Source organism: Gopherus evgoodei, chromosome 7 (genome assembly GCF_007399415.2).
Source record: "Gopherus evgoodei ecotype Sinaloan lineage chromosome 7, rGopEvg1_v1.p, whole genome shotgun sequence".
NCBI lineage: Eukaryota > Metazoa > Chordata > Testudines > Testudinidae > Gopherus > Gopherus evgoodei.
The window spans coordinates 78,364,415-78,389,011 of record NC_044328.1 but is presented as its reverse complement, the minus strand read 5'-3'; the positions used below and the strand labels follow the sequence as shown (position 1 = coordinate 78,389,011).

At 47.4% G+C, this 24,597-nt stretch overlaps 1 protein-coding gene across 1 annotated transcript in view; it reads left to right on the top strand.

The window, feature by feature from the left end:
* Positions 1-24,000, top strand: part of DAG1 (dystroglycan 1) — a 126,618-nt gene extending 102,618 nt beyond the window's left edge. The window contains 11 exon segments of the mRNA XM_030569879.1: positions 19,181-19,658; positions 19,661-19,693; positions 19,696-20,216; positions 20,219-20,275; positions 20,278-20,547; positions 20,549-20,636; positions 20,639-20,725; positions 20,728-21,146; positions 21,148-21,393; positions 21,395-21,548; positions 21,551-24,000. Coding sequence (XP_030425739.1) covers positions 19,181-19,658; positions 19,661-19,693; positions 19,696-20,216; positions 20,219-20,275; positions 20,278-20,547; positions 20,549-20,636; positions 20,639-20,725; positions 20,728-21,146; positions 21,148-21,393; positions 21,395-21,548; positions 21,551-21,588 — 2,391 coding nt within the window. The 3' untranslated portion in view covers positions 21,589-24,000.
* The last annotated feature ends 597 nt before the right edge of the window (positions 24,001-24,597 follow it).

Here is a 24,597-nt window from a genome sequence, read left to right as displayed (position 1 = left end):
TTACCTTCCAATCCCACCTGGTCGGCAGAAGTCTCAGTCCTCACGGACAACACATCAGCAGTCTTCTATATCAACAAACGGGGGTGCACGCTCCTCTCCCCTGTGCAGGGAAGCCCTCGCGCTGTGGGACTTTTGCGTTCAGAATGCTACTCACCTGACGGCGTTCTACCTTCCAGGGGAACAGAACGGCCTGGCGGACGCCCTCAGCCACTCTTTCTGGGTCACGAATGGTCCCTTCGTCGGGACGTAGTGCGCTCAGTCTTCTGGCTCTGGGGCTATCCCCAGTTAGACCTGTTCGCTTCAAAGGAAAACAGGAAGTTTCGGCAGTTCTGCTCCCTCCAGGGCCACAGTCCGGGGTCTCTGTTGGATGCCTTCCTTCTGCCCTGGAGGGAAGGACTGCTCTACGCCTTTCCTCTGATTCCCTTGATACACAGGGTAATTCTCAAGATCCTTAGGGAACGCGCCCGTGTAATCCTGATAGCTCCGGCATGGCCGCACCAACATTGGTACACATCGCTCCTGCACATGTCCACTCGAGTGTCCCTGACGGTGCCCCTGCTGCCGGGCCTGATCACGCACAACCAGGGTTGTCTCCGCCACCCGAACTTGCAATCACTCCACCTCACAGCCTGGATGCTCCATGGTTGAACCCGGTGGAGATGCAGTGCTCCCAACAGGTCAGACAAGTGCTGCTCGATAGTAGGAAACCATCGACCAGGGCCACCTACCTAGTCATGGAAACTCTTCTCCATCTGGTCCGGTCAGCAAAGGCAGGAGCATTGCGGGCCCCGATTCCCATTATTCTTAGACTATTTGCTCCACCTAAGACAGCTGGGCCTTTCCCTCTCCTCGGTTCGAGTTCACTTAGCGGCCATCTTGGCTTTCCACCCGGGAGAGAGGGGTACCTCAGTGTTCGCAAACCTGCTGATCGGTCGTTTCCTCAAGGGCATGGACAGGCTGTTTCCGCATATTCATCAACCAGCTCCTACCTGGTCCTCTCCGCCCTCACGGGGCCTCCCTTCGAGCCCCTGGCTTCATGCTCTCTGCTGTACCTGTCATACAAGGTTGCTTTCCTCATAGTGATCACCTCAGCCAGGAGGGTATCGGAGCTCAGGGCGCTGACATCTGAGCCCCCGTACACTGTCTTCTATAAGGACAAGGTCCAACTTAGACCTCACTCAGCTTTCCTCCTCAAGGTCATCTCTCAATTCCACATGGGACAAAATATCTTCCTAACGGTGTTTTATCCAAAACCACACTCTTCAGGTACTGAGCGGAGGCTGCATTCCCTGGATGTCCGCAGGGCCCTAGCCTTTTATACTGAACGGACCAAGCCATGTAGACAGTTGACCCAGCTCTTCATCGTGGTGGCAGATAGGATGAAGGGACTCCCGGTCTCCTCTCAGCGGATCTCTTCGTGGATCGTGGCCTGCATCCGGGAATGCTATCGTATAGCTAAAACCCCTATTCCTCCGGTCACGGCCCACTCCACCGGGGTGTAGGCCTCCGCCTCGGCATTCCTGGCTCAGATGCTGGCTCAGGAGATTTGTAGAGCTGCTACGTGGTCCTCTATCCACACATTCACGTCGCACTATGCCATCACTCATCAGGCTAGGGATGATGCAGCCTTCAGTCGTGCAGTACTCCAGTCAGCAGTGACCTCCGACCCCACCACCCAGGTTTAGGCTTGTGAGTCACCTGCTTGGAATGGACATGAACAACCACTCGAAGAAAAAACGGTTACCCACCTTTTAGTAACTGTTGTTCTTCGAGATGTGGTGTTCATGTCCATTCCAATATCCACCCTCCTGCCTTCTGTCGGAGTGCTGGCAAGAAGGAACTGAGGGAGTGGAGGGTCGTCGGGCCCCTTTATAGGGCGCCATAGTGGCGCCACTCCTGGGGGGGCCAGGGCCGACCCTACGGACGCTGCTAGGGGAAAATCTTCCGGCTGGTGTGCACGCAGCGCGCGCGCACCTGCTTGGAATGGACATGAACAACACATCTCTAAGAACAAGAGTTACTGAAAAGTGGGTAACTGTTTTTTCTTGTCCCGTTGCTGTCCAGAACAGTTCAGAAGATCAAGGAGAAGACAGCAGTCATACGGATGGCCTTCTCTGGCAATGTTTGGGGCTATGACTTTCAGACCTAGTTAGCATGACTATAGCCCTCTCTCAGGGACTGGTATTCCATCACAATGCAGGAAAGTTGATCCTAGCTACCTGAGCTTTCAGAGGAAATCTTCTTACAAAAGACAGGGTATTCACTCAAGTCTAGCTTCAAGATGTCCCAGTGTTTAATCTGACTTGGTTGGGATTTTTGCATTAGTGTAGAGACCACCCTCAAATGCTTTCTTCAGCCAGAATGTGACACCTCCTGGGCTCCTACAGGGAGGGTTATCGATGGCTCTAAACGGTCATTCTCACTAACATTTTGGTAGAAGTAAATAGGAGAAAGCTGGACATCAGATGGCTTTGTAAACCAGCCTCACTCATCAGCTTACCCTGCAGTATGTGGAGCAGAGCCCTGGGATCACATCCGAATGTTAAATGTTCTCACAAACATGCATCTGAGTCACTGAAGGAGGAAATTCTCTTCTTTCAGTCTCTGGCATTCTTAATGAGTGGCCACCTCAGAAGAGCTGTAGGTGGGAGCTCTGTACATTGAACCCCACTATTGTATGTCCTTCAAAGAAAAGGCTGGTTCTTCTAATGAACCTGGCATTGTTCTCCAGATACAGATTCTTCCTCAAACTGCAGGGAGATTATGTTTCCCCATTCTGTCCTAAACCTTTACACCTACTGGAAAGATGCTGATGCCGCAGGATCTCCAAGAGATATCCTGATCACCTGTCTCTGACAAAGCAATACCCTAACTCCACTCTTCCCTGTGGGGAAATACATGAAGGTTTCAAGGCCTCTCATTCAAGATGGATCAGATAGAGCACGCTGGATGGATAGTCCAAGATTTAACTCAACCTACCAATGCCAGTGCACATTTGCTGAGAGCAGTGTCCACAATGTGGGCTGAAAGCATGTATGTTTTGTACAACAAGATGTGAGGCAGCTTCCTGGCTTTCTCTCTGTACCAGCATGAAGGTCTGCAAGCAGGACATGTGAGCAACAGTAGGCTGTTGTGTGCAGTGAGACTAAACAGATAAATATTTAACAATCTCCACAGTGTCATATTTGCTGCTGATTCGCAATCCCACTGCAGAGATTGGTGGCCCTTTGTTCTCAGCAGAATAGGAGAATTTCTGTGCTTAACCAAAATGATGTTCTGGTAGGAAGTTGCACAGATACAGCATAGCATAGGCTGGGTGAAATAGTCTATAGTCAGTGTGGTGGAGAAGTAATCTGTAGGTCCTGTAACAGACAAGTTTGTGTACTACAGTTTGTTGCTATCAACAGAAATGTTGCATCTCTTTAGTACTATAATCTGAATATTGATCAAGGTAGTCTTTGCTGGCAGGCTCTGGCATGGCAGTGAGACTGCAGACCTAGCATAATATTCTGGTTCTATAGACTGTCCTATTAGTAGAAAGGAAATGACCACAAGTATGGATTGGTTTTTCTATCTTCTGTTGCCCAGTCTGTAGCTCCTGGTATAAGGTCCTTTCCAAAGTGCATAGGATCAGCAGCACTCTGAGAAGGGTCCTATTGGTGCACAGTGAGGCCTGGTCTACACTACGCATTTAAACTGAATTTAGCGTTAAACCGATTTAACCTGTCCACACGACGAGGCCCTTTATATCGATATAAAGGGCTTTTTAAACCAATTTCTGTACTCCTCCCCGACGAGAGGAGTAGTGCTGAAATTGGTATTGCCATGTCGGATTAGGGTTAGTGTGGCCGCAAATAGACGGTATTGGCCTCCGGGCGGTATCTCACAGTGCACCATTGTGACCGCTCTGGAAAGCAATCTGAACTCGGATGCACTGGCCAGCTAGACAGGAAAAGCCCCGCGAACTTCTGAATTTCATTTCCTGTTTGTCCAGCGTGGAGCTCTGATCAGCACGGGTGGCGATGCAGTCCCAAATCCAAAAAGAGCTCCAGCGTGGACCGTACGGGAGATACTGGATCTGATTGCTGTATGGGGAGACTGAAAGTCATATGGTGGAGAGTCTCTGGGTTAGGCTAAAAGGGGTAAAAAACACAGGTGATGTCGTGCTGGGAGTCTACTACAGGCCACCTAATCAGGCGGAAGAAGTGGATGAGGCTTTTTTCAAACAACTAACAAAATCATCCAAAGCCCAAGATTTGGTGGTGATGGGGGACTTCAACTATCCAGATATATGTTGGGAAAATAACACCGCGGGGCACAGACTATCCAATAAGTTCCTGGACTGCATTGCAGACAACTTTTTATTTCAGAAAGTTGAAAAAGCTACTAGGGGGGAAGCTGTTCTAGACTTGATTTTAACCAATAGGGAGGAACTTGTTGAGAATTTAAAAGTAGAAGGAAGCTTGGTGAAAGTGATCATGAAATCATAGAATTTGCAATTCTAAGGAAAGGTAGAAGGGAGTACAGCAGAATAGAGACAATGGATTTCAGGAAGGCGGATTTTGGTAAGCTCAGAGAGCTGATAGGCAAGGTCCCATGGGAATTAAGACTGAGGGGAAAAACAACTGAGGAAAGTTGGCAGTTTTTCAAAGGGACGCTATTAAGGGCCCAAAAGCAAGTTATTCCGATGGTTAGGAAAGATAGAAAATGTGGCAAAAGACCACGTTGGCTTACCCTTGAGATCTTGCGTGACCTACAAAATAAAAAGGCGTCATATAAAAAATGGAAACTAGGTCAGATCACAAGGGATGAATATAGGCAAATAACACAGGAATGCAGAGGCAAGATTAGAAAAGCAAAGGCACAAAATGAACTCAAACTAGCTATGGGAATAAAGGGAAACAAGAAGACTTTTTATCAATACATTAGAAGCAAGAGGAAGACTAAGGACAGGGTAGGCCCACTGCTCAATGAGGAGGGGGTAACAGTAACGGGAGACTTGGAAATGGCAGAGATGCTTAATGACTTCTTTGTTTCGGTCTTCACTGAGAAGTCGGAAGGAATGTCTAGTATAGTGAATGCTTACGGGAAGAGGGTAGGTTTAGAAGAGAAAATAAGGAAAGAGCAAGTAAAAAATCACTTAGAAAAGTTAGATGCCTGCAAGTCACCAGGGCCTGATGGAATGCATCCTAGAATACTCAAGGAGTTAATGGAAGAGGTATCTGAGCCTCTAGCTATTATCTTTGGGAAATCATGGGAGACGGGGGAGATTCCAGAAGACTGGAAGGGGGCAAATATAGTTCCCATCTATAAAAAGGGAAATAAAAACAACCCAGGAAACTACAGACCAGTTAGTTTAACTTCTGTGCCAGGGAAGATAATGGAGCAGGTAATCAAAGAAATCATCTGCAAACACTTGGAAGGTGGTAAGGTGATAGGGAATAGCCAGCATGGATTTGTAAAGAACAAATCGTGTCAAACTAATCTGATAACGTTCTTTGATAGGATAACGAGCCTTGTGGATAAGGGAGAAGCAGTGGATGTGATATACCTAGACTTTAGTAAGGCATTTGATACAGTTTCGCATGATATTCTTATAGATAAGCTAGGAAAGTACAATTTAGATGGGGCTACTATAAGGTGGGTGCATAACTGGCTGGATAACCGTACTCAGAGAGTAGTTGTTAATGGCTCCCAATCCTGCTGGAAAGGTATAACAAGTGGGGTTCCGCAGGGGTCTGTTTGGGACCGGTTCTGTTCAATATCTTCATCAACAATTTAGATGTTGGCATAATAAGCATACTTTCTAAGTTTGCGGACGATACCAAACTGGGAGGGATTGCAACTGCTCTGGAGGACAGGGTCAAAATTCAAAATGATCTGGACAAATTGGAGAAATGGTCTGAGGTAAACAGGATGAAGTTCAATAAAGATAAATGCAAATTGCTCCACTTAGGAAGGAACAATCAGTTTCACACATACAGAATGGGAAGAGACTGTCTAGGAAGGAGTATGGCAGAAAGAGATCTAGGGGTCATAGTGGACCACAAGTTTAATATGAGTGAACAGTGTGATACTGTTGCAAAAAAAGCAAACATGATTCTGGGATGCATTAACAGGTGTGTTGTAAACAAGACACGAGAAGTCATTCTTCCGCTTTACTCTGAGCTGGTTAGGCCTCAACTGGAGTATTGTGTCCAGTTCTGGGCACCGCATTTCAAGAAAGATGTGGAGAAATTGGAGAGGGTCCAGAGAAGAGCAACAAGAATGATTAAAGGTCTTGAGAACATGACCTATGAAGGAAGGCTGAAGGAATTGGGTTTGTTTAGTTTGGAAAAGAGAAGACTGAGAGGGGACATGATAGCAGTTTTCAGGTATCTAAAAGGGTGTCATCAGGAGGAGGGAGAAAACTTGTTCACCTTAGCCTCCAATGACAGAACAAGAAACAATGGGCTTAAACTGCAGCAAGGGAGATTTAGGTTGGACATTAGGAAAAAGTTCCTAACTGTCAGGGTAGTTAAACACTGGAATAGATTGCCTAGGGAAGTTGTGGAATCTCCATCGCTGGAGATATTTAAGAGTAGGTTAGATAAATGTCTATCAGGGATGGTCTAGACAGTATTTGGTCCTGCCATGAGGGCAGGGGACTGGACTCGATGACCTCTTGAGGTCCCTTCCAGTCCTAGAGTCTATGAGTCTATGAGTCAAATCTGTTCTATCAGAGCTCTGTTACAGAAGACGAAATGCCAAAGCATTTGAAAAAATCTCCAGGCTATGGTAGACAGACTCCACGGCATAGTGCTGTGTGACAAGTGTAACGGAAAGCCAAAGAATCAAATGAACGCTCATGGAGGGAGGGAGGGGGTACTGAGGACTCCAGCTATCCCACAGTCCCCGCAGTCTCTGAAAAGTATTTGCATTCTTGGCTGAGCTCCCAATGCCTGAAGGGTCAAAAACATTTTCCCGGGTGTTTCAGGGTATATGTCATCAATTTACACCCTCTTCTTCTCTTCCCCCCCCCCGAAAGAAAAGGGAAAAAAAACACTTCTCGCCTTTTTTCAATGTCACCCTATGTCTACTGCATGCTGGTGCAGTGCTGCAGCGCTGAACACCAGCATCCCCTTCCCAGTGGCAGATGGTACAATATGACTGCTATCCATTGTCATCATCAGCCTGTGAGTGCTCCTGGCTGGCCTCGGTGAGATCGGTCGGGGGCGCCTGGGTAAAAATGTCATTCCCAGCAGATGGTACAGAACGGCTGGTAACCGTCTTCATCATAGCAACTGGAGGCTGAGTTCTATCAGCCCCCCCTCCCCCCACCAGTTCATGTCTGAAGAAAAGATTGTGTACTGCCTGGACTATGCATAGCAGCGGGAGGCTGGGCTCCTCCCCCCACCACCCTTTAATGTCCTGCCTGGACTATCATAGCAGCTGGAGGCTTCCTCCCCCTCATTTTATCTGACTAAAAAGTCAGTGTTTCTTATTTCTGCATTCTTTATTACTTCATCACACAAATTGGGGGACACTGCCACAGTAGCCCAGGAGGGTTGGGGGAGGAGGGAAGCAACAGGTGGAGTTGTTGCAGGGGCACCCCCTAGAATGGCGTGCAGCTCATCATTTCTGCAGGATCTCCGGGGCTCTGACACAGCAGCTGTGCTCTCTGGTTCTCTAGCACACTTTCCCCATATTCTAGGCAGTACTGACTCTATTTTTAGACAAAACCTAAAGAAGGGGATGATCGGGGGAGTCATTCCCATTTTTGTCCATGCGCCCCCGGCCAACCTCAGTGAGGCCAGCCAGGAGCACCCATGACAGCAGTAGATGGTACAGAATGACTGATAACTGTCATCTCATCGCCAATTTACAGTGGCATGGCAGACGGTGCAATAGGGATGGTAACCGTCTCTGCTACCTTGCAAAGGCAAATGAATGCTGCTGTGTAGCACTGCAGTACCACGTCTGTCAGCAGCATCCAGTACACATACGGTGACAGTGACAAAAGTCAAAACGGGCTCCATGATTGCCATGCTATGGCATCTGCCAGGGTAATACAGGGAAAAAGGGCGCGAAATGATTGTCTGCCGTTGCTTTCACGGAGGAAGGATTGAGTGACGACATTTGCCCAGAACCACCCACTACGCTGTTTTTGCATTGGGATCTCAACCCAGAATTCCAATGGGCGGGGGAGACTGTGGGAACTATAGGATAGCTACGGGATAACTACCCACAGTGCAATGCTCTGGAAATCGATGCTAGCCTCAGTACATGGACGCACACCGCCGAATTAATGTGCTTAGTGTGGCCGCGTGCACTCGACTTTATACAATCTGTTTTTTACAAAACCGGTTTATGTAAAATCGGAATAATCCCGTATTGTAGACATACCCTGAGACAGCCACTCACAGCTTCGTGCCAGTGAGTCACTCAGGATGACAATGTCTCCTTTAATTTCCTGGGTTAATTTACTTGATTCTGTTAAATGGTGTTTTCATGGCTGTTGGAGCATTTGGATATAAATGTGTGCAAAGCAGCTTTGCTCCTTAAACAGGAGGCTGCTTTTGACAAGCCCAGTGAGCACTCCCTTTGCCATCTGGTGAAAGGACTTATATGTAACGGGTTTGTTCTTATCAGATATTAGAGAGTTCATTCTCTTAAGTAGGATCTATAGGGACTGATTTGCAGAAACCATACTAGATTTATTATCTGCTGTAAGTGTGGTGTGTGCACAGGTCCCTTGCCTGTCCCTGGTAATATAACAGTTTCACTGAGAGAGGCAGACTTCTGAAGCATTTAGACTTGGTGGGTGCGAGTTCTGCTGAATTCCTTGAAAGAAAAGTCTGGAATCATTCTGTTTTCCCTCTAAGGAGCCTAGTGCAGGGATTGCTAACTGAATGTGACCCATGAGCCAGCATTTCTTGGAGGAGGTTTGGTACAGGACAAAAAGCATTGCCAGTTGGAGCACTGGGCAGGTGTTGTGCTAAGTAATGGTGGCTTTAGAGTTAGGGACACCTGGGACCAGCGGAATAATTCTCCCTGACTCAGATGTAAAGAGCAGTGCTGCAGTAGCTTTAAGAGCACCTATGGCTGTTTACTCCTGTATATCTTGGGCTCAACAGCAGTCTCTGGTTGGAGCCGGTCATAGGAGCTCTTGGGAAGGGATCTGCCTTACTCTAATGCTGCGATCCCTAAGATAAGATTTGTTGATAGTGGTTCATTGTCTGTTTTTCTGTAGTGAGCCAGGGTGAGGGAATTGGGCATTTTCAGTGAACTCTCAGTAACGAGCTCTGGATTTGAAGGGCTGGAAAGTGTGACTCAGTCTAATTATAACCAGCTTCTTGGGCAGGCCTGGAAGTTCCTTGTTTTGTCTCAGCACTGCTGTTATGGATTCCTTCCTCCAGTGTTTGGGAGGATGAGAGGGTGGCCAGTGAGGAGTAGAACGTCCTAGTACACAGGCTGGCTGAAGGTCACTGGTTTAGGCTTAGCTAACCCTACTGCCAGCTCACACATCAGCCTGCTGCATATCTGCTGAGCTTGTAGTAACTGGGGGTTAGCTGTGAGATCACAGAATTTGGCACAAGCATTGTGGAGTAGTTCTGCTCACCTCGGGCCTTTGGCTTATTAAAAGGCCATGAGTAGAGGAGAGACAAACTTCCCTTTCTGAAAGCTGTTCAGGGCTTTTCCTGTGCTGTTTCTATGTGAATGAGAAGAATCAGGGTGTGGGCAGGGATTTGAACTTCACGCAGGCATGCAGCTTGTTCCAGTCAGAACAATGCGACTGAACAAACCCTTTTCAAGTTGGCAGTGTGAGCTACTGAAGGGAGTCTTTTTGGGGACACTCAGTGTGTCGTAGTGACCTCCCTGTGAAACAGCCGTCCTGGCAGAGGGAATCTTTGTACTCTGAATAGTTCCCTTGCAGGAAACATGAGCACAGCTGGAAAATGAAGGTGTCCTAGTGGGAGTGGGTGAGAATAGCGTTCACTGGGGCACATCTATTTCAGAATTTTGCCTATTCAATTGTGAAGCAGAGCTGTCTGACAGGAAGTTTGTATTTAAAAAAACAAAAAAACAAAACCCAATGCTCCCTGCACACCGAAGAGAGGTGTGGACACAATGAAGTGTCCCACTGACATCTGTAAAAGGGTGATTCCCTTCCATGGGTGGTGAGTTGTTGAATAGCAGGCATGTGGCTGCTATTTCATCTTGCCATGAATGTGTGAAGGTAAGGCAGTTGCTTTAGGCTGCCTTAATTGTTTGGTTAATGAGGGACTTGCTGCATTTGAAGTCCCTTCCCTCACTTAAAAAGCTTCTAGTTCCAGTGCTAGTAATTTGGTCCTTAGAACTGGTGGATGGTCTTCTTTGAGCCCTTTGGCTTCTGAGAACTCAGCTTTCTTACCAGCAGGTTTTCTTCATGGGGCCGTGACTTCAGTTTGTGGAGTGAGCAAGGAGGCCCTTTCAGGGTTGTCATGGCTAGCACAGATCTGAAGATGCTCCCAGCTCTTCCTACTCACAAGAAAAGTAACTCTTCTGCACTAGCTGGAGCTGCTAGAAAGCCTGGGGTAGAGGTAGTCAAGCCCTAAAGTTTGATGAAGGCCTGTATGACTGAGTGTCATAAACAGATAGTTAAGGGTTAATGTCTCTTTTACCTGTAAAGGGTTAACAAACAGGGAACCAAACACCTGACCAGGGGACCAATCAGGAGACAAGATACTTTCAAATCTTGGTGGAGGGAAGCCTTTGTTTGTGTCTTTTGGGTTTTGCTTTGTTGTCTCTGGGCTCTGAGAGTGACCACACGTACCTACAGGCTCTCTAATCTTTATTCCAATTTTGTGAGTACAAAGGTAGAAAGGCGGTATAGTCTTTTTATTTGTTTTCCTTTATTTGCAAATGTGTAGTTTGCTGGAAGTATTTTAAATTGTATTTTGTTGGGAGGGGAGGCTTCTTTCTAGTTTCTATAAGCTGACAGACCCTGTAACTTTTTACCATCTAAATTCCAGAGATAAACTTTTACCTTTTTTCTTTCTTTTTATTAAAAGCTTTGCTTTAAGACCTGTCTGATTTTTTTCTCCTAGTTAAGGCTCAAAGAAACTGAGTCTGTGTACACCAGGGAATTGGTGGGGAGAAAGGAAAGAGAGCAGGGGGGAGAAGGGGAAAGTGAATTTCCTCTTTGTTTTAGATCCATGGAGTTTGAATCTGGATTGCCTCTGGGTGGAGGGAAAAGAGGAGGGGGGAAGGTATCATTCCTCTCTGTGTGGTAATTCAAGGAGTTTGAATCACGGTGATCTCCTAGTGTAGCCAGGGCGGAAAGGAGCTGGGAGGAAGAAAGGAGAGGGAAGGGAAATGGTTTATTCCCCTTTGTTGTGTGAGACTCAAGGAATTTGGGTCTTGGGATCCCCAGGGAAGGTTTTGGGGGAGACCAGAGTTTATCAGGCACTCTACTCTAAGTCCTGATTGATGGCAGCACTACAGGATCTAAGCTGGTAATTAAGCTTAGGGGAATTCATGCTAGTACCCATATTTTGGACGCTAAGGTTCAGAATTGGGAATTATATTATGACACTGAGGTGAAGTGTACTTCTGAGAACTGGTGAAATCTTTTGGCCATCTGTAGATCTGAGGGGAGAGGATGAATTTTTGTATGAAAGCTTGTTCATTTTCCAGGGGGTCTCTGGGCATGTTTCATTTGTGGGATATGGTGCCCCAGCCTGGAGCTGTAGAACTGCCGAGAAGAGCCAGGTCCATTTGGGGCAGAGTGCATAAGATTTCTTATGATGTGAGTGACATTGTCCTATTCTGTGTCAGGAAGGGGACCCCCAACCATACTTCTTTCTACGCCCTCATAGATTGTGAACAGAACTCACCATCATATCCTCATACTAGACCTTTTCTTAGTCTTGCTTAAGATTTTCTTGTAAATGGTTAGTTCAGAGTACTACAGGATAGCTTAGTATAGATAGCCCTTCCCTTGGGCCACTTAGTGAGACAGAGCTGGTCGGGAGCCTGTAAGGTTTCAGGAACTGCACTTCCTGCCAGCAGTCATAAAGACAGATGCTTACATTCAGTGCCTTCTGTGCCGGGGCCAGACCCACTTGGTAACCTTTGAGATACCAGGCTCATCAGTCTGATACTGGGTCTGTCAATGGTACCAAGACCAGCCTCCATGTCATAAGGCCTGCATCAGAGGACCAAGATGCACTGCGCCGCTCTGGCTTTAGTGCCATCCTCTATTACAGCCTGGAGACCAGACTCTCCTCTGCCCTATACTGGGAGTGAATTCTTCACTCAGCACTGACTATTGAGGCTTCAGTAACCTTGGTGGGGATGCAGGGAGCACCCACCTTAGCACTTCTTACCTCACCTGGCGCCATTGTCCTTCACACAGACTTCAAACCTGTTCTGTGATGCCAGGTTTGTCTTGGCACTGCAAACCCACTTAGAGGTCTGTCTGGGTAGAAGGAGGAAGCACATGTCCCCACAAGAAGGGCATTAACAGAAGAAAAGTACCACCACCCCCTTCATACTCTCTGAGCTGTGAGGACTTTGAAGAGATTGGGATCTGTTCTTAGCTTTATGCTAATTAATAGTTTTATCAATGATCTTGAAGAAAACAAAATCATCACTGATGAAATTTGCAGATGATAATGAAGAGGACAGGTCACTGATACAGAGCAATCTGGATAACTTGCTAAACTGGACACAAGCCATCAGTATGCAGTTTAATACGGTTAAATGTATACACCTAGGAACAAAGAATGTAAGACACTTACAGGATGGAGGACTATATCGTGGGAAGATAGTCCTCTGAAAAAGACATGGGAGACATTGTGGATAATCAACTGAACAGGAGCTCCCAGTACAATGCTGTGGCCAAAAGGGCTAATGCGGTCATTAGATCCATAAACAGGAAAATGCTGAGACTACTGCTGGAATCCTGGGTGTCTACAGTTCTGGTGTCTACAGTTCAAGAAGGATGTTGATACATTGGAGAGGGTTCTCCAATCTAGCAGACAAAGGTATAACAAATTCCAGTGGCTGGAATTTGAAGCTGGACAAACTTAGACTGCAAATGGGGCACTTTTTTTACGGTGAGGATAATAAAGCACTGGAACAATTTACCAAGGGATGTGGTGGATTCTCCATCACTGGCCATTGTTACATCAAGAGTGGATGTTTTTTCTGAAAGATCGGCTCTAGTTCAATTCAGGGCAGTTCTTTGGCCTGTTATTCTAGACATTAGATTAGATGATTACCATGTCCCTTCTGATCTACAAAGGCTCTCAGACAGCACTGGTTACACTTTAATAGAGAGGGTGATTGACCGTTGGAACAAACTACCAGGGGAAGTGATGATGGATTCTAAATCTCTTGATTACTTCAAATCCAGACTGTATGCCTGTCTGGCAGAGATGCTCTAGCCTACAGTTACAGGCTCAGTTAGGGGTAGTTGGTGACATCCCACAGGAAGTCAGTCGATGAGCCAGTGGTCCCTTCTGGTCTTCAACTCTGTGACTCTATGAACTATTCTTGTAAAGTTACTCTCTGCACTCCAGCTCTCCATCCTTCTTCCTGTCTGCCTCAGAACGACTGTGGTTAGGGAGAAGGACCAGAGACGGGTGTACTTCCTTATATTGGGTCAGCTGGTATCACCTTGCACAAGGGTGCTTGTGTACCTGCTTTTCAAGGCAGCCAGAGGTTAGGGGTCTATTACAAGAGTGGGTGGGTGAGATCTGTGACCTGCAGTGGGCAGGAGGTCAGACTAGGTTGCGATGTGCCCTTCTGACCTTAAAGTCTGAGTCTATAAGAAGAGCTCTAGTGGTGACAGAGCAATAGCATCACTATGGTGTCTAACCTTGCCTGGGGCAATCTAATCTGCACCTACGTGAGGAAATGTATCCATTGTTTGAAAAGGTTCTAGCAGTGGGAACTTAATGGCTGCTGAAACGATTTAATGCAAGTAGAGCATTAAAGTAGAGCATACTATCTCCAGCCCATCTCCCAAACTGTGGCTCAGCCCATTAATTGAGACAGGGTACAGGCTGTGGTTATGATGGAGAAGCAATGTCTTCTCTGTCCCTTTGACTAGGAAGCCTGTTTGTGAGATGGCCTCTGCCTTCCTAGCTTGCTTGTCATCCTCACTGAAAGCCCTGAGAGGCTTCTCAGGGTTGTGATGTGCCTGTTCTCCCCACCCTGGTATCTCTGCATTCTCAATGCATGACCACTATATGGTTTTAAGTCCTGTCCTGTTGGTCTGCATGAACAGGCTTGGGAACTAAGTTCCCACTAAGCTGCACGGAACTCCCCTTCAGGAAGTTGAAGGCTGCTGTCAAATCCCCCTCACTCTTCCCTCTGCAGGCTAAGTAAGTCCAGTTCCCTCAGCCTCTCTTGTAAGTCATGCACCCCAGCCTCCTAATCATTTTCATTGCCCTCCACTAGACTCTCATGGGCATCCCTGCCCATCTTGGCTAGGTAAATTCTGTGGAAAATAATACATGCAAATAAAATGTTATGTTAAGACTCAGCTTTGTATTTGAAGACTTGACTTCATATGTCAGATCTGCTCTCAGGGGACGGCACTTTGCAGCTAGCCACCAGAACATGTATCCACATTCTAAAACTAGGTAGAAAATGTAGGTCAGCAGGAGACGAGGCCTGTTAGAGCAGGCCCAGCACTGTCACTGGGGTACTGCGCTTTCTCTGCTCACAGTAGGGTACACAGCAATGTGCATAATTTCACTGTTAGTTGAGCAGCAGAGTAAAGAGCTGCGAAAACTCAGAGGTAGCAAGAGTGGCTGGTCAGACCCATTGGTTTGAATTGCAAATGGGAAAGGATTTCTGTTAGTCTAGCTGCTAATCATCTACAGTCTTTGCTTGCTGCAGTCTCTAGGATTTTTCTGTGGTACATGTCATGTCTGCTCTTGTCAAACACAAAGGGAATTGTCACTCACCGGCCTGGTAAGGTACTAGGTATTCTCCTTGTCATACAGATGGAGAGCTGAGGCCCAGAGTGGTCAAAGGTCACACAGTGAGTCTGGTCAAGCCCTGAATTGAACACACCTCCTGAGTTCCAGTCCAGTGCTTTAGCCACAAAGTCTTCCTTCTGGTCTGGTGACTAGGCCAACTCTGTCTGCCCTGACCCTAAATCCCACTGCAGATGAGAGGGGGAGGAGCTGAGAAGGTTGGAGAAGGCAGAAGCCATGATTGCAGCACCTAATATAGTCAGTGAGTAATGACTGATCTTGGTGCTTTTTCATTCAGCTATCCTAAAGCAGAGACCCTGTGCTGGGTAGGCAGCTCCAGCATTCCAACCCTCTCTTTTCAACTGCTCTCAAATCTCATGTGCGTTCCTACAGTCTGGTTCCATGTCAAGGCCACCTTGTCCAGCTTAATGGTCTGGCAGATTATGAAATATGTTTGTTTGAGCTCTACAGAATTGCAGAGATATGAAAATGGCCTTCTTGGAAAGAGCTTAATCACAGCACTGCATTAGGCTGCAGCAAACCCAGCAGGCTTGAGGGAACCTGAGTATCTCCCTGTGCATGGGGACACCTTGCAGTGGCAAGAGGAAGCTGCTTGTAGCATTAGAAATTGCAGGCTAGAGCAGTGGGAGCTGTGAGTTATTCTTGTATCACTCTGCTGCCTCCCAGTTCTCATTGAGCTCTAGTGTAGGCCCCTTCACAGGGCAAACCTTTAGCTTTGCTGAGGTGTTTAAGTGCTGCTTGGGAAGGGGATCCACTATGAATTGTAGCTGGGGGCCCCATGTGGTTCTCAGTTCTTCAACAATAGAATCCACCACTTACTGCAGAGTCATGTTTCAGCATCTGTGTTGGCATCTTCAAAGCTACATTCTTGTCCTTCCAGAAGTGAATGACTCCTTCACAACTGCCAGTGTAAAGCCAGCATTGCGTGCAAGGCTATGTACCAGCATAGGAAGGGATGGTGTGCTCAACTGCCCAGAGAGCTTGCAGTGTAACTATGGGATTTAATCCACTTAATATCGAAATAAATGAGAGGGAAATGGCACCAAAGTAGCCACTTCCTTATCTAAGTCACTGCAAACTGCCACTTTGCTGCAGAACTCCAGGGCTTGCTATATAGTCAGAAACTGGGAAGCCCTGCTGTGGTGGCAGTGGCTTTGTAAAACAGTGTTGTCACAGTATGTCAGACCTGCTCTTTGTTGTGAATGTAGGGAAGTGGACATAACACACAGAACATGAGCTGCCACAACTTAAGTGGGCACTGGAAGCATACAGCTGCCACCTGGCAGGTGCAGTTGGTGTCCTGTAGTGGGAATCCAGTACCTGGGCTTCGGAGCAGGCAGGAATGGGCACAGAAGTAGATACTGTGGCTTTGCACATGTTCACATGTTTTTCTTATATGTGGGGGGAGGGGAAAGCACCTTGGCATCTCTCCAGGACTGTCAGCTGTGCTGATGACAAACAGCTTGCAGTGAAAGCAAGTCCCTGTAACCAGAATGATTGGCAAATTGAGGCATGCTGTCTGCTGGCTGACATTTCAGAATGAACTCAGAACTTCTCACTAAATGAACCAAAATGGCTAGGAGAGAGGTTGGGGGAAATAGCTTTATTTAGTCTCCTCCCCGCCTGTGCCCCACATAGAGATGCGTGTATGGTCAGGGTTATCTGAGAGCTGCAGGGCAAGTGTGTGCTGGGAGAATGGGGGTGGAAGACTGGTATGAATCACATTGAAAGTACATTGGAAAAGAGCTGGAGGGATTAGGTGCACTTACCTTTAACTTGATCTTCCTTCTCAGCGCATGGCAGTTCCATCTTCACTTACATTAACTTTCCACTCCTAAATTAGACAACGGGATTTCAAGGAAAGACTCAGGTTAGTGATCCACTAACCATGGCCCCAAGTCAGTCAACAAATAACAAAATAACGTCCAATATTAATTTAAAGGAAAGCAACAAATGAAATATTCCAAATTCTTGGTGCAAGGGGCCAGGCTGGAGCACACCTTTTTTCTGTTCTAGGAAAGTCAAACTCCTGAACAGTGGTCTCATTTTGAATAGGACTGACTCCTATCAAATGATTTGAACCTTTTGTACAAGCTAGTGATTGTCAAGTACAGGTTAACAGTGATCAGTCATTCCACCCGGTTTCATTCTCCACTGCCATGTGCCTCTGCACCTCAGAGGTAAGTGCTGCCATGCTGATCTGGTGGCCCTTACTTTGTCCTAGTGTAAATGGCCACACAAGGAGTATGGGGAGGCAGTGGAGAATCAGGCCTCTGGTCCTCTCGGGAGGATGGAAAGCCAAGGGCAGAACCCTTTCACTGGAAATAGCAGCATGGCTTTAATGATTCATTTCTGCTGTTATCAAGAGCTAAATGTGAAAAGGCCAACTAGCATGTTAATCGCCCCAGTGACAGGAGATCCTTATGAGCCTCAGATGAGAGCCTGAGCTAAGTGGATATGCCATCATTTCCTTCTGGGCATCTTAGGTTTGTAGAAGACTTCAGAAAGAAGATGAATTGTGACAAAGCCAGAAAAACTTACTAGCTTAATCAGTACTATTGTGAGGAAGATCTTTATCTTAAATGCTGGTATCTGAATTTGTGGCTCTAGTAGGTATATGTAGCTCAGATAGTGCTGGGATAATAAAATATTTCAGCTTCATAGTTCTTATGACTTAGGGTATGCCTACACAGCAACTAGACACTTTTGGCTGACCTTTGCCAGCCAACTCAGGCTTGCTGGTCTTGGGCTGCAGGGTTGTGTCATTGCTGTGTAGACTTCCAGGCTCCGGGGCTCTGCAAGGTGGAAGGGTCCCAGAGATTTTGTTGAACATCTTTATTAATGATCTGGATGATGGGATTAATTTCACCATCAGCAAGTTCGGAGATGACACTAAACTGGGAGGAGAGGTAGATACACTGGAGGGTAAGGATAGGATACAGAGAGGGACCTAGACAAATTAGAGGACTGGGCCAAAAGAAATCTGATGAGGTTTAACAAGGAGAAGTGCCGAGTCCTGCACTTAGGAAGAAAGACTCCCATGCACCGCTATGGGCTGGGGACCGACTGGCTAAGCAGCAGTTCTGCAGAAAAGGACCTGGGGATTATAGTGGACGAGAAGCTGGATATGAGTCAACAGTGTACCCTCGTTGCCAAGAAGGCCAACGGCATATTGGTCTGTATTAATAGGAGCATTGCCAGCAGATCGAGGGAAGTGATTATTCCCCTCTATTCGCCACTGGTGAGGCCATACCTGGGCATCCAGTTTGATTCCCCCGCTACAGAAAGGATGTGGAGAAATTGGAGAGAGTTCAGCAGAAGGCAATGAAAATGATTAGGGGGCTGGGGCACATGACTTACGAGGAGAGCCTGAGGGAATGGGTTATTTAGTCTGCAGAAGAGAAGAGTGAGGTGTGATTTGATAGCAGGCTTCAGCTACCTGAAGGGGGGGTTCCAAAGAGGATGGAGCTAGGCTGTTCTCAGTGGTGGCAGATGACAGAACAAGAAGCAATGGTCTCAAGTTGCAGTGGGAGAGGTCTATGTTGGATATTAGGGAAAAACTATTTCACTGGGAGGCTGGTGAAGCACTGGCATGGATTACGTAGGGAGGTGGTGGAATCTCTGTCCTTAGAGCTTTTTAAAGCCCAGCTTGACAAAGCCCTGGCTGGGATGATTTAGTTGGTGTTAGTCCTGCTTTGAGCAGGGGATTGGACTGAGGTCTCTTCTAACCCTAATATTCTATGATCAGGCTCCAGCCTGTGCCCAGAAGTTTACACAGCAAGGGAATAGCCCAAGCCCCATGAGCCCGAGTTGATTGTCACGGGCCAGCTCTGGATGTCTTTCTGTGTAACTACACCCTGGAATTGCACTTGTGCCTTAGCAGAGAATATCATACTTATCCCATATAGTGGTATCTACTGGTCTTTGGGAGCTTACATCATGGAGACGAGCCCTTTGACAAAGTATTTTTAAATACCCACTTGCTTTGCTCCTCTGTTCAGGCCACTCATGTTTTGGGAGCAGATGCATGCAATAAAAATCAATTTTGGTATTTCTGGCTAGAATTTATCTTTTACCACCTGTTGTGCTTGCAAGATCAGTTGTTGAAAGCCTGTAATGTCAACATTAATTCTGATCAGACTGGTCTCTTTACTAATTTCTAGAAGGCAACAGTACCTTACCATACCTCTCCTTGTCTTCCGTAGATATCTGAAGTGGGGAGAGACTCCTTGCCTTCTTGGCTGCATTGGGAACCGAAGAGTAGCACCTTGGAAGGTCTGCCCCTGGATACTGACAAGGGTGTGCATTACATCTCAGTGAATGCAGGACAGCTGGAGCCCAATGGAAGTTATGTGCCCCAGACCACCAATGTCTTTTCCATTGAGGTTCACCCTGAAGACCACAATGAACCTCAGTCAGTACAAGTGGCTTCCCAAGACCAGAATGAGGCAGCACCATTCATGTGTGGCACAGAGGAACCAGTCACAATCCTGACTGTAATTTTGGATGCTGACTTAACAAAAATGACACCAAAGCAAAGGATTGAACTTTTAAACCGAATGAAACGTTTTTCAGAGGTGGACCTTCATAACATGAAGTTGGTTCCTGTTTGTAATAATAGACTCTTTGACATGTCAGCCTTCATGGCTGGGCCAGGAAATGCAAAGAAGGTGGTGGAAAATGGGCCTTACTCTCATGGAAATTGGGATGTTCTTTGAGCCAAATAGTGTTCCCAACATCAGCAATGTTGAAGCTCCTGCTAAAGAAGGTGCCATGTCTGCCCATCTTGGCTACCCTGTTGTTGGCTGGCATATTGCTAACAAGAAACCTCATCTTCCTAAGAGGATAAGGCGGCAGATCAATGCCACCCCTACACCTGTCACTGCCATTGGGCCACCTACAACTGCTATCCAGGAACCACCAACCAGAATTGTTCCCACCCCCACATCCCCAGCCATTACACCGCCCACAGAAACAACAGCTCCTCCAGTAAGAGAGCCCATACCATTACCTAGGAAACCTACAGTTACTATTAGAACAAGAGGAGCCATTGTTCAGACACCAACTCTAGGACCAATTCAACCAACCAGAGTAGTAGAAGCCATCAGTACTATCCCTGGGCAAATTCGTCCAACAATGACTGGATATGTAGAGCCTACTGCTGTGGTTACACCACCCACAACCACTACTAAGAAACCAAGAGTGACCACTCTGAAACTAGGCACACCATCAACAACCAGATTACCTCTACAGCTACAACTCGAAGGCCTACCAGAAGACCCAAAACTCCTCGACCTACCAAGCCCCCTGCACGACCAGATCACCAATCACTAAGTTGGAAACCCCCTCTCCACCAACCCGCATACGCACTACTATTAGTGGTCCTTCCCATGTGTGGGAGCCAAATGAGCCACCAAGGCTGACAAACCACATTGACAGGGTAGATGCATGGGAAGGCACTTACTTTGAGGTTAAAATACCTTCTGATACATTCTATGACAAAGAAGACACCACCACCGATAAACTGCAATTAACTCTAAAGCTGAAAGAGCAGAAAATGGTGGAGAAGAAACTCCTGGGTCCAGTTCAATAGCACTAGTCAACTAATGTATGGAATGCCTGATCACAGCCACATAGGGAAGCATGAGTATTTCATGTACGCCCGGACAAAGGTGGCCTCTCTGCCGTGGATGCTTTTGAAATACATGTTCACAAACGGCCACATGGGGATAAGTCTCCAGTTAAATTCAAGCCAGATTCCATGGAGACCACAATGCAGTGGCCAATGACATCAGTAAAAAGATTCAGTTGGTAAAGAAGCTGGCTTTTGCATTTGGTGACCGGAACAGCAGCACAATTACCTTACAAAACATCACCAAGGGCTCCACTGTAGTGGAGTGGACAAACAACACTCTGCCTCTGGACCCATGCCCGAAAGAACAGATCAGAGTCTTAAGCAAAAGAATCTCTGATGACTCGGGTGGTCCTAGCCCAGCCTTCTCCAATGCCTTAGAGCCAGAGTTCAGGCCCATAAATATTTCTGTGGTTGGCTCCGGAAGCTGCAGGCACATTCAATTTATTCCAGCGGCTAGAGATGGCAGGATTATCTCTGAAGCCACCCCAACATTGCTGGCAGGTAAAGACCCCGAGAAGAGCAGTGAGGATGACGTTGTACCTGCATACTGTTGATCCCTGCTGTGGTGGTTGTGCTATCCTGCTGATCGCTGGCATCATCGCCATGATCTGTTATCGCAAGAAGAGAAAGGGCAACTCACCATTGAAGATCAGGCCACCTTCATCAAGAAAGGGAGTGCCGATCATATTCGCAGATGAGCTGGATGACTCCAAGCCTCCCCCTTCCTCCAGCATGCCCCTGATCCTTCAGGAGGAGAAAGCCCCTCTTCCCCCTCCAGAGTACCCCAAACCAGAACATGCCAGAGACCACCCCCTTGAACCAGGATACCATCGGGGAATATACTCCATTGCGGGATGAAGACCCTAATGCACCTCCATACCAGCCTCCCCCACCTTTCACAGCACCCATGGAGGCTAAAGGCTCCCGCCCGAAGAACATGACCCCTACAGATCTCCACCTCCATACGTTCCCCCTTAATGAACAAAAGATTCTTTGCGGAGTAGGGGCCTCTAGTCCCGTGCCAGGGTTGTCTGTAGGGACTGATGGCCTGCAATCCATTGCCAACCAGAAACACCACTTAGAATCCCAAACCGCAGCCAGCCCCTCTCCGGAAATGTTCGCTCACCAGAGTGCTGGGGAGACTTGGAACACTGATTTTATTTTTGCCTAACAGCTTTTATTTTATTTATTCATAGAAAATTCTTGGCTCAAACGTATTTCTAACGGCAGGCTTCTCAACGCGTCCGCGGACTGGTGAAAAGGGAGAGAGATGGCTGGACGTACAGGCAGCACTAGGGGTGGCACTCTGAGGCTCTGCTGTTGCCTTTAACACTAACTGTACTGTTTTTCTATTCACGTGTGTCTAGCAACAGGGACGTAATATGAAAGGTAGCTACAAATAATGACATTCAAGGGACTTTCTGAAGTCAAGGCTGAGTTTTACATTTAATCTGCTGTCTACCTGAAGTTGTCTGTGTAGCTTTGGGGACAGGGGGAGGGGAAGTACCTTGCTAAAAAATCAGCTCCAGAGGTGTTTCAAACCCAGTTAGAGGATGGACCTAGCCAGTGTTTTTATCAGAGGAATCCTATTTTTCACGTATTGTAAAATTGTCGTCAGCCTGAGTGTGGGCACCCATTGCCAAGCGCCCAGGAAACTCCCTGCCCCTGCATAGGCCATTGCTGGCCTGCCAGGATCGCCCTGCCAGTCCCCATGCTGCTGGAGAACAGAACTCGGAGGTGCCTCAGAACTGGAAAACAGCCATTGGATAACCGAGGGGGGCTCAGTCAGGCTCAGAGGAGCAGTATCTCCACGGTGGGCTGCATGGCTGTGGTGTGTGCAGGCCAGCGGTGTGGGGGGGCTCTGCCAGGAATGGGAGAAGGTTTTATACTGCCTCAATTCTCCATGTAAGTAGCGCGCGCTGGGGTTTGACGCACTTTGAGGTATTTTGGCGAAGATGCAATATTTTTATGTAGTATGTTGCTATCTCCTCACTTCTCCTTGAGCATAGTACTGACACAACTTCTCATCCATCCCCTTTTGCTGTCCCAACCCACTTGTGCTGTGCTACCCTCACGCTCACGTGCACATTACACTGGTGGTTGGGACCTCCGAAGTGCCAGAAATGGCTCAGAGTAAAACTCTCAAATCTAATTTTTTACTAAATTTTTGATACAGCTTCAGATTGTTTTATTAAAAAATCATTAAAAATGGTAACGCTGACAGCAGTTTGTACGAGCTTAGCTTCCTAGTATCAGCTCCATGGGACTGACTGCGTTGCTCACTTTGAGTTCTGTCTCTTAGTCATTGTTAAATATTAGAGCCATGTCTAGGTTTCTTGCCTTTTTAAAATGAACTTTCATCTTCTCTCCTGCGAGGTTGGCGTTGCCCTGTAGGCTGCTCCTGTGCTTTTTTCCTTTGAACTAAATCATTTTAAGCATGGATTTTTCTGGACCGTTTGAGAACTATTTTTGGTACATTTAGAGGGAGGAAAAACCCTTTGCAATAATGTGGCCCTGCCCTGGCTGGGGCTGGCTAGGCAGGTTCTGGCTGACTTTGCACACCAAGCAGACACTTTAAGCCATATTGACTGTTTTGCAAAGTATGTTTGTGTGCTGACGTGGCCAAGTTACACAGCAGTAGGTGACTGGAGAAAATGACCTACACCTCTTAACTGCTAGAGTGGCATTTCCCATCAACCCTTTTCTTGACTTCAAGGGAGTTTGCCTGTCAAAAGCAAACACTAGCCTAATCTTATTAGGGCCTTAGCTCGGTAGGGTCTGCTTCTGCATCTGCAAGGGGGTGGGAAGAGTGAGGTTGGGGTGGCTGCAAAGTGCACCTCAGGCAGGATTTTATTGGTGCTGGCTTTACCCCACACACCAATTGTAACTCCCCCTCCCCCCCCTGCAGGAGTGCTGGAACTGAGCAGGCTTCCTAGGAGAGCACTGGCCCATGTTGTCCTGTTTGGCTGTGGAGGGAGTGGGAGTTTCGTCACTCAGATGCTCTGTTGGCTTGGTGCTGCACCTAGAGCTGTGTCTGGAAGCCCGTTGCAGCTGGGAGTAGATTGCAAGTGCTGAACTGGCAGCGGTGCATTTCGGGTGCCTCTCCAGCAGGCCTGAAGTTATCCCCACACACGCAAGTTAGAACAGGCTCCCAAACAGTGTCGTTGTCCCTAGCAACCACAGCCACTCCATACTGGCCATGCGCAGGCGCACATGCGTCAGGCCTGGGCCTACCTGTCACCATAGAAACTGGAGGCGAAGGGGCAGTGAACAGAATAATAATAATGGCATTCTCAGCGGCCGCCTTCCCCTTAGCACCAGTGCTGTTTGTTTATGCCACTAGACACTGTAATGGTGAGAGAGACTTGTATTAAAAAAGTGTTCACCAATCACTGCTGTGTTTTTATTCCTTGTATGATTATTTTAAAGATGTTTTCTGCATTCTGTAAAGAATCCTATCAACTAAATAAACCCGTGTACTTTACTACACCAGCATGGGCTCATACACTCTTCCTGCGCTGCTGGCCGCAACCGTGCTGCGTCACCCACCCAGCAGGCTTTTGGGGGCAGAGAGCTGCAGAGCAACTGCTGTGGTGGAGCTCCAGGCCCAGCAAGGCTTGGGGGTAGCTCTCTGAGGGTATTCTGGGATGTGTGGGGACTTTTACTGAGAGCTGCTGGCTTGCCCTCAGTTGTGGCTGGCGCTGTAAGGAGGCGGGGTGTGTAACTGTCTGTTTAGATGAGAGCCTCTCCCATTTGTGTGCTCTCTAGGTCAGAGTGAAGCAGACAGAATACAGGCGCTTGAGTTACTGCAGGGAATCCCAGTCTGCCAGCAGCATGCTACTGAGAGGTGCTAGGTACACATCAGACCCCCCCACACACCCTTAAAGCCACAGGTGTGACTCCCATTCATCCATCTGTGCAAGTCCATGGAGACTTGAGAGCACTGGCAACAGTGATGGCAGTTCCCCTCCCCACATGCTGTGCTGG